The following is a 10,084-nucleotide window of genomic DNA, read 5'->3' on the forward strand; positions in this document are numbered from 1 at the left end:
AGACCTCCCGCAGGCATGCCGCCGAAGGCAGCCTGACTGCCTCCCTCGCAGGGATCAGCAGCCCCCCACGGCTTGCCGCCCCAGGCAGGCGCTTGGAGCGCTGGTGCCTGGAGCCGCCGCTGGATGCAGGCTCCTTGAGTGGATGCATACTTTTAGTTTAAAAAAAAAAAACAGGGATAAAATAATCAAAAGTGGATTGTTGAGAGTATATTTTTCACCTTTTTGTGAAACCAGTGGAAAATCTACACTAACATGCTCTGGTTTTACATTAGAAACCTCCTCCCATCATTATATATCTACCACAGCAGTTACACTCATTTTCTTTAACATACATATCAGAGTGAGTATTATTACCTCTTCCTGTAGTGCTAATACACAGTCTTTACTAGAACTAGTGCTCCTTTCTTTTAGCATTTTAATCCTCCCTTGGAGCACCCAATTATCATGGTCAATTAGCATGGACAGACTACTAAAGAGGCCAGAGTGCTGTCAGGCTAGTAGCTACCATCCCCTAGAGACAAATCACAGCATCTGCATTGAACTGAATTTCTCTCACTAGTTCTCCAGAGTTTTGCTTGCAGGAACTCTCCGGAGTCTGTCTGGGTACAAGAGAACAAAATCCCACCCGGCTAAATCCCGAGCGATTGAGTGAGAGGTGCTGGGGCTTCATCTCCAGTGATCAGCTTGGAAATAAATTTCCCATCCCTGAAGAAAAGAGAAAAACTCCAGCCCTACGCGAGTGCTCTGAGCCTGCCATGAGTACGAGAGGTGAGGCTGCGCCCTTCCCCTCTGCCAGCTGCGGCCCGTCTCTTTGAAGTGGAGATTGTGGGGGCGGCAGATGAGGGGCCAGTGGCAGACACTCATGGTTTTAGCAGAGGGCTGCAATCCTCGCCTTACTACTGCGCCTGGCCCGTAATTCTCTTGGAGCTGCTCTGTAAGTACCCGAGAGACTGGGGAAATATAACCCCCCGCCCAAGAGAGACCCCTCCTAGGGGCAGCTGAGGCACCCCGATGACTACAAAAAGAGGGGCTAGGGAAGGGAAATAGATTCCAGGGTGAAACGTGCTACTGTCCCTTTAAAACCAGTTCTTCTGGGCTAGGGCTAGGTCTGAGTCAGTCGTTAAAGCCCCTTACTGCCTTTTGGCTAACGCAAGCAAAACAAGCCTGCACTCATGATCCAATGCTAATGAGGGGTGTTTTTGTCAGCTGGCCATTGGTGGCCTGCCTCCTGCCCTGGGGGTCAGCGTGCGCAGGGGAGGCCCTTTAATTAAGAACACTGCCTCAGTGCAGCAGTGCTCTAGCGTAATTGAGAATGGAATTACGCTGGAGCATGCTGCACTGATGGCATTTCCAGCCCTTTCACTCTAGACACCGACCTGCTGGCCAGATCAATCGAGTGACCATAGAGATGGCTCCCTCCTGCAAACACGTCCTCGGTTTTTGTCCTTCCACCCCTAGTGCAAAGCGTGTACGCTTCCTCATTGGGACAGGACGACCACCTCCTCTGGAGCTATCGCTTCTCTTTGAGTAAGAGGGGGAGAGTGAAACTGAAACATCGATCTATTGGCTACGATAAAAGTTTTCAGCGTTAGCAAGTTTTTTAAAAAGTTTCTGAAATGCCTGGGAGATTCTGACTTCTGCTGCAAGTAAAAAATGGGGGGGGGGAGGCGCTAGAATACACCGTTCAGATTAAATTTAAACAAGTTTAAATTGGAAATATAAGTGAGATGTACATAGAACCATCAACCCACTCTCTCTCTCACATACATAGTCGCACGTGTGATTGTATCATTGTTTCAAACACACGCCAGCCTACTGGATACGTGTATGTGGAGACAGATTCCTTATAGGTTCAACAAAATTAAAACCAGTCACTTATAACGCACTTGCTGGTTCTTTGAACTCAAGTCACAAGATCTTCGATTTAAGTGGTAGGCTAAATTTTCAACTCCTTCATAAATGACTGGACATTAATTTTCCTTGGTATCTTTTGCACTTAGAACTACAACTTCGTTTTCAAATAAAGAAAATCCAGAATGTGCACGTAGTTAGGAGTGATCAGAGAGAAAGGGGAAGAGAAGATCAAAGTTCACTTTAATTGAGAAAATGAGGTCAAATAAATTTTCTTATAATAAATTAGACTATCTGAACATATTCAAAGCATTGCTATCATTTAACTTTGAAAGCTGTTTAAATTCATAAACGACTTGACATTTACATTCACGTGAAGCACAGAATTAACATTCCCATTTACCTATAGGTAGTACAGATTACGACAAACTAAAGAAGAAAAATATGTATTTTTGGCTCAAGCATTCGATCTCAAACTACCTTCCCAAATACAAAGAATTCAACCCGTTTAATAGTGCAAAATAATATGCAACCCTGTCAGATCTGAACAGAATAACAGATCACGATGCATACCCTGTATGAAACTAAGAGGCACTGTACAAAATAGACATTCTGGCAATTCAGTTGAAATCACAGTTTAGGCTACCCCAATTTCTGACTTTAGAAAGAGCTGTTAGTAATACCTTTCAGTACAAATCAGGTTATTTCTTCATTCTCATCAAAAGCAAAATATAAAAAAAAAACCCACCTCTGTAACTTTCTTGAGTTAAAGGTGGGGTTTTTGTTTAAAAGGGGGGAATTAGCATTGGGCCAAGTATTCAGGAAAGTTTTGTTGAACTGTCAAGAAGTCAGAGCTGACAGTGTTTGTTTACTTTTCCACACTTTGCAAGTGAAGTGACTAGTACACTCTTTATTCCTTGCTATAGTATGAGTGTTTGTTCAGCAACAATACCGTAGCTAATCACCTGTGCTGGGAGAGAGACTCACTGATTTAGCTCACAATTGCCCTTTTCATTACACAGCATTAAAATGAGATTACCCTGGTTTGGCGGGGAGACAGGGCAAGAGAGAGAAAGCAGCACCTAGCAAATAGTTTCAAACTTCAGTAAAATGCTGCACGGCTGTTTGTTTCCCAAACGAGCAGTGTGATTCCTAGTAATACTTTTAAGGTGCTTTTCAAAATGAAAACCTGCGTCTTATTTTCAAGAATTTTTAAACAATATATTTATTTGCGCCTGATAGTCACGCAGATGGGTTCCGTGGGTTTTCTTAATGAGAAATCCTCGTTCGATTAGGGTGGGTTTTTTTAAATCTGTTTTTAATTAGGTGTATTGTAATGACTTAATGTTTAGCAAAATCCCTCTCATGTAAACAACGTAACTCCCATGCACTGAAAGGTAGTAACGTAACCAGCGGGCTTTTATAAATACATGATACAGACATATCAGTTAGGAATGTGATCAGAAGTACCTTGAAAGGTTATAAAATTATGTTTTCCCCAAAAAAACGAAATTCACTTTTCAAGCTCGCTGCCAGCGACGTAACTTTTAAGCCCCTTCTTCCACTGTGGAAAGAACTGCTTCAAACCCTCCACGTTCGTACTTACTCGACCAGATCTAGGTTAGACTCAGAGCGCTCTGCAATCTTCTTTTAATCCAAGAAAAACAGACAAGAAGGTTTTATGCATAGGATGGTTTATTTTACCGATGCTACCCGGGCAGACAAGGTGGTCAACAGCGACCACAAGCAACGATCTGCAAACCCAAGGTCTACCCAAAATAAATACAAGTGGCGAAATAGGGTGTCATTACACAGGCTGAGTACTGTGTAAACTCAGAGGAGCAGACGGTGCTCAGGTTAGTTCAGGAACACGTGCTAGTCAGTTTTCCAAAGCGCTGAATTGCAAGTGCTAAGTTTGCAGTAGTTCAGAAAGGGGCTGACTCCGTTTGTAACGCTTTGAGAGGTGAGGGATTGGAATCCGGAGCGGCCTTGTCTCCCCGTGGAACGATGGCAGACGCTGCACTAGAGTCTGAACTACTTGGATTTGCCGCGCGCTGTGTGTTGTAACAAGGAGGAGACGCTCCGGTGCTGCGCGGTAAAGTGGAGCTGCCCCTGCCGCAGTCCTGGGGAGAGTGGTCACCGGTGGAGGGAAGGAGGGCACAAGCAGATACTCTAGTAGCAGAAGAGATGTGGAGTTTGATGAAGCAAGCGCAGGGAGCCCCCGAGAAGGGAGTGTCCTTCACTGCCTGCAAAACTTGCATTTGATAATTTTCTTAAAAGCACTTTGGAAATCTTTGTTGAAATAGGCGTAGATGACGGGGTTGAGGAGGGAGTTGGAGTAGCCCAGCCAGTTGATGACTGCCCCCAGCCAGTCCGGCATGTAGCACTCACTGTCACAAAAGGGCAAGACCAGGGCCACGATGAAGAAGGGCAGCCAGCAGAGGATGAACGTGCCCATAATGATGCCCAGGGTTTTGACCGTTTTCCTTTCCCTGGCCAGAGCCATTTTCCTCTTGGCCTCGGTGCTCCTCTCGTTCTTCTTCTCGAAGGATGGGGCCAGAGGGGTGCTGCAGGGGTCGCTGGGCAGTGGCAGGTGAGTTTTGGAGGAGTTGTGATAGTGCTGGATCTCGATGACCTCCAGAGCAGCTCCATCCTCCCCGTGTCTCACGGCCCCGTTGACACACGCGCTGGGCTTGGGCTCCACCGTCCGCTTCCAGCTCTTGCTGGGCTCCCCGTTGCTTTTCCTCTGGTGGCTGGCCGGGGAGACCGTCAGGCAGGTGTCGGCGATCTTCTTCTTCTCCGCTTTCTTGACGGTCTTGCGGATCCGGAACCGGGCCGCCTTGAAGATCCGTCCGTAGAGCACCAGCATCAGTAGCAGGGGGATGTAGAAGGCGCCGAAGGTGGAGTAGATGGTGTACCCGTGGTCCTTGCTGATAGTGCAGGCGTCGGGGTCCGACCTGTCCTCGGGTGTCCGCCAGCCCAGCATGGGAGGGATGGATATCAAGAAGCCGATGAGCCAGGTCAGGCTGATGAGCACAGCCGCTCGCCTGGGAGTCCGCTTGTTGACATAGTCTATGGGGTCGGTGATGGCCCAGTACCTGTCCAGGGCGATGGCGCACAGGTGGAGGATGGAGGAGGTGCAGCACAGCACGTCTAGGGAGATGAAGATATCGCAGGTGACCTGCCCCAGCGTCCACTTGTTCAGCACCTGGTAGAGGGCGGCCATGGGGAGCACCAGCACCGAGACCATCAGGTCGGTGACGGCCAGGGAGCCTATAAGATAGTTGGCCACGTTCTGCAGGGAGCGCTCCAGGGCTATGGCCGCGATCACACAGGCGTTGCCCAGCAGGGCGCAGAGGATGAGGGTGCCCAGGAAGAGGGAGGTGAGGAGCTGGTAGCTGAGGGTCACCGCGGCGCCCTGGCCCCTCGCTGAGGACTGCTCGGTGGGGGAGGTAGTGTTGTTGGCCACATCCATGCCGGGGCAGCTAGGAGCGCATGGGCAGAGCGCGGCACTGTCACTCCTCCGGGCTCGGGCTGGCAGGTGGGGAGCGCTCCGCTCTCCTGCCGCGAGTCATCGCCTCGGGCCCCCGGGCGTGCCGCGCCGCCAGTGCGCCTGGCCACGCCGGAGAGCCACGGGAGGGAGCGGCTGCGGGCATCCAGGGAGCGCGCGGTTCACAGGGCGTCAGGCGGCGGAGAGAGGCTGTGCCTGTCCATCCCGATCCGGCCTCGGCACTCCCCTCCCAGCAGGAGCCTGCCGGGCTCCGAGGGGCTGGCACGGAGCAGCCTCGCTCGCGCTGGCTGCTTCTCCCCTTCACTCCCTCTGGCTGGTCCTGCTCCCCCTCCTCTCCCCTCCCGCTCGCTCACTGTTTGATCTGCTCTGCCTCTCCCCCCGCCCCTGTCCCTGCTTTCGCTCTCTTCCCCCGCCCCCTCTCCTCTGGGGTGGCTCTCGCTGCTGGGCTGCCATTGTACTCCGGTCCCTTTCATCAACAGCGCGGGCGGAGCGTCCTCTGCACCCGCTGGGTCAGTAGCAAGCGATGCGAGTCCCCTCCTCCTCCTCCCCCTTGTTCGTCCCTCCCAGAGGAAAGCCCAGGCAGCCCGTTTGGAACTAGCTGGTGCCGCCACACTGTGTGGCTTCCCAACTACCTCCAGCGTCACCCTGTGATCCGTCCGCGCCAAGACACCAGTCAGTCCCGAGGGCCTGAGCTTGGGTGCCCGGGCGGTGGCGTTCCTGTTTATTGAGATGTGGGCTTGCATCGTCCCCAGCCCTGTGGCCCTTCAAGGGCCCGGCACGTTGGCGGGGGGGGGGGGGCGCGGCGCGTTCGGGCTATGCGGTAACATGCCCGGAGTGATGCCAGCTGTGGCTACATGCCAGGGCTGAGGAATCGGGGGGACATGTGCAAGCTGAAGTGGATGAGGCACATAACTGAGTGTGTGGCTGACTCCTATTCCCCTCCCCGCGCAGCTTCAGCCCTTTCCTTCGCGGTTAGCTTTTAAATGCAAACTCCTGCCCCAGCGGGAGTCGCTCTGTTAGCCGTGTGGAACCGGGAGTGACAGGGAAGGATCCCCGGCCTTAGCCAGAGCAGCGGGCGCTGCAGACGCTTTTCCCGAGACTCAGGTGAAACTCTTCGGCCGCTGCCATGGGCCAGCTGTGTTCACTCGCTTCGCGTTCCGCCTTCAGCACCCGGGACAGCGCCAAACTTCAAGGGCATTTGTCGCCACCTGCAGGTACACGGCGTCTGGCTTGCCAGGGATCGCGGCTCTCACATACCTGAGGCGACAGGGGTCCGGCACACCCTCCGTGGACAGCTCACACAAGGCAGCTGGAGGTGACTTCTCCGCAGAAGTCATTCTCTCTCTGCAGCACTTCAGTTCCTGGAACACGCGGCTTCGCTTCTTCAGGGGGAAAAGTTGAAATCGAATTGCCCTTCCCCGGGGGCCCTTGCAAGTCGCGCAGCAAGAGATGCAAAAGCGGGTCGCTTGGAGCTAAGCAGAACCAACCCAAACACATACTTTTTGTATCATATACTTGGGGAAATTCTGCGCTTTAGTAGCATGCCACACAGAGATCACAATACATTAAACAATTTCCCACATTGCAGTTTATCACTCCGATTTGAGATTATAATTATTTGGCTCCTCTACTAGACGGCAATGGGTTTTTATAATTGCTTGAATGAAAGGAACAAATGAGTGACAGTCTGAATTACAAAGGAAAACAAATGTATGCAAATATGGTGAGTGGCATGGGAAAATATGCATGCCTGGAATCTTCAAGATACAGGTAACGCTCTCATTTTATTGAGTAATGTATTTTAAAATCAAAGTAAATGGCAAAGTGCTACCAAGTGAAGTGTGCGGAGCATGACGTGTGTATAGATAGGTACACACACACGCTACAGGTCATTCCACTTACACTGCGTCAAATGATGGTTCTGTCATCAGTGATCATGAAACTCTTGGGCTGTTAGATGGGTAGCAGAGCAATCAATAAAGCAACTTAAAAAAATCAAAATAGGTCGATATACAGTAGTGTGGTGTAGATGTCCTGAGATGTATTGTTTGTGCACAGTTCCCACTCCATCATTTCAAAGCGCTGTAGTAATGAACCCCCTATTCGTGGTGTTTCATGTCATTTCAGCCAAAGCCCTGAAACAAGCAGGACAGTGTATGTCATCGGAGCCTTGGTACCAGTGCGCGGAAATCTGATGTCAAAGTTCTGTTTCCCTCCAAACACAGCAGCGCCGAGCTATCTTTCTTAAAGTTGCATTACAGGAAATTACAATGCAACAAACTATTGCAATCACGATCCTCAGAAGATAAAAAATAACGTTACATTTGCGCTTGATAAAAGAGGGAAAGGCTGGGTCTGAAAGAGAATGAAATGAGAAAAATATCACTGGGAACAATCTTAAATAAAAATAGTAACAGGTTGACGTATCACAAATAAATAGGTCAATATCCAATAAACATCCCAAACAGTCAGAAGAGTAGGAGACAGCTTCTGATCAGGGATCACATGCAAAGTTTTATGATTGAGAGGTTTAACTTTTGCTTTACTTGGAAGGTGACATTACTGGGAAGCTTACTTGGTATGATTTTTATCCTCCTGTCACACAATAATTTTAATGCCGTGAAAGGCTCTTTCAGATTAGTTTGCGTTGCTGCCATGCAAATGTCTTGACAGCAAGATTTTTGACAATTTCCAAATAAATTACATTTATAATTAGGACCAATGACCCATGTACACACACTCCTACTTGTTAATCTGTACTTAGGAGTGGCCCCCAAAGATACCGCTGTGTTCAGAACTTTATCAGGCTTGGATAACCTCTTTAGTTCGGGTGTGACTTATTGTTTAGAAGAGAGGCAATGCAGCTGCAGAACTTAACTTTCAGGCTTTCAAGCTTGAAATCCCTTGGGCACGTAGAGCTGATGGGCAGACATGGTAGTAGCCTGCAATGTTTTCTGGTTATATACCCTACGCCCCGTTGTATGAAAGGTGAGGGGAAATAGGACATGTCAATGACTGATACTTAGGTATGGCTTACTCCTAACACAACAGGGCTCAGACATTATTTCCCTGCTAATAGCAGGTGAAATTCACAGCACAGTAATGGATTAGATCTAGTTTTAAAAAACCAACAACCCAGTGCCTCTGGCTGAGAGGTAATTTTTAGCAAGCCTGGGCAAACGGGTGGAGCACAACATTGGGAAGCAAGAAGCCTGGAGTTTGAATGCAGATTCTGCCACAGACTCCTTGTATAGCCTTGGGAAGATAACATAGGCCAGAACTGCCAAAGTGTCCTCTGATCCTGGGAGCTTCAATTCTGGGCTGCCCAAACGTGAGGCAAGTAGGGTTTGTTTTTTCAGAGGCACTGAGGCCTCCAATTGATTGTTGAGGGAGGAGGTAGCAAAAGTGATGGACGGTTCTGAAAATGGGTGTCCTATCTAGAGCAGGTCAAACAATGGGGAAATGTTCAAACACACACACACACTTTTTTTTTTTAATTTGAAACTTTTCAGCCACCTGTCTTACAGTTACATCAGTAACATGGACATGTTCGGGGGTGGGTGAGGGGGGTGGAGGCTGAGTTAAATTGTGGCCAGTAGAGGGAGCCACCTCCATGAGAGGGAGAAGTGGTGCAGGCAAAGGGACATCTCACTCCTTAGTGGTGTGATGGCCTAGGCACTTTAACATAAGTCTTAAATATTACTAAGCATGTAAATGACTGAACAGTCCAAATGAGGGCCCCCCAGGCCTAGCTCCTCTACTGTTCCCCCCGACCGTAGCAAGATGAGGCCTTAAAGGACTCTGCTGCCCTTGGCAGTCTCCACCTGGGCCATAATCCCCACTCCGGATGGAGGGCACAGGGTACAGTGAGAGTTAATTCAGTTGCTAGTACATTATCCCACATGGATTTCCACTCAGGCTTCCATCAGGTCTCAAGAGAAGCATGTCATGTAGCATGCTCCCCAGATCTGTCCCTGCCCTACTCCTGACCTGCCACTTCCCCACCCTCAGAGTAACAACCCTGCAGAGATGCTGCTTCCCTTCCCCCCTCAGCCACTCCAGCTCCCACAGAACACTACCAAAGGCATATCGTGCTCAGCCCTTGAATGTTTGGTATTGGTGCCCTGGATGAGCATGAATGTGATTATTTATTTCATTTCAAAGATTATTCTGTATTTCAGAAAATTGATTTCAGTTACTCAATATAGAGAAGGGAACAGCCTGTCTCTAGCTGCACCGTTCCTGGTTATGATGCTACTGAGGATGGTGTCACACATTGCTTTGAATTTTGTACTTGAATACTAGCAGGTTGCAGTTAGCTACTTTTTTGTTTCACTTGCAGTCCTAAATTATTATTGGTGCCCAATCAAAAATGGTGTCAGTGTTCATAGGGTGAGTCTCCTTTATGCCAGGAGCTCTCAGAAGAAACTAAAGTTATAGCATAACCCTGAGTGAGGACAATTTACACCCCCTTGCACTGGCCCAGAGAATCTGGGTCTCTCACTTTAGTGACTGAAAATTACATGATAAACATTAGGCCAGATCCTCAGGACTGGCCCTTCTGCAGCTCTGGTGGGGAAAAGGGCTACAAAGGTGTCGTAAACCATCCCTGCACTTTCCTCATCTTCACATTGTTGAGCACAGGTCTGGTATCACAGAGCAAAAAAAGCCTTAGTTGTGTCAACTGCAGTGATATTCAGAGGAGCATTCTGGCAACCAGAG

At 49.2% G+C, this 10,084-nt stretch overlaps 1 protein-coding gene across 1 annotated transcript; it reads right to left on the bottom strand.

Annotated features, from left to right (window-relative positions):
* Positions 1-3,436: 3,436 nt before the first annotated feature.
* On the bottom strand, positions 3,437-5,326 carry HTR1A (5-hydroxytryptamine receptor 1A). The gene has a single exon (XM_024194748.2). The coding sequence runs from the start codon at positions 5,324-5,326 to the stop codon at positions 4,091-4,093; it is 1,236 nt and encodes a 411-aa protein (XP_024050516.1). The 3' UTR covers positions 3,437-4,090.
* Positions 5,327-10,084: the final 4,758 nt, after the last annotated feature.

Source organism: Terrapene carolina, unplaced genomic scaffold (genome assembly GCF_002925995.2).
Source record: "Terrapene carolina triunguis isolate 2854851 unplaced genomic scaffold, T_m_triunguis-2.0 Scaffold69, whole genome shotgun sequence".
In the NCBI taxonomy this organism is placed as follows: domain Eukaryota; kingdom Metazoa; phylum Chordata; order Testudines; family Emydidae; genus Terrapene; species Terrapene triunguis.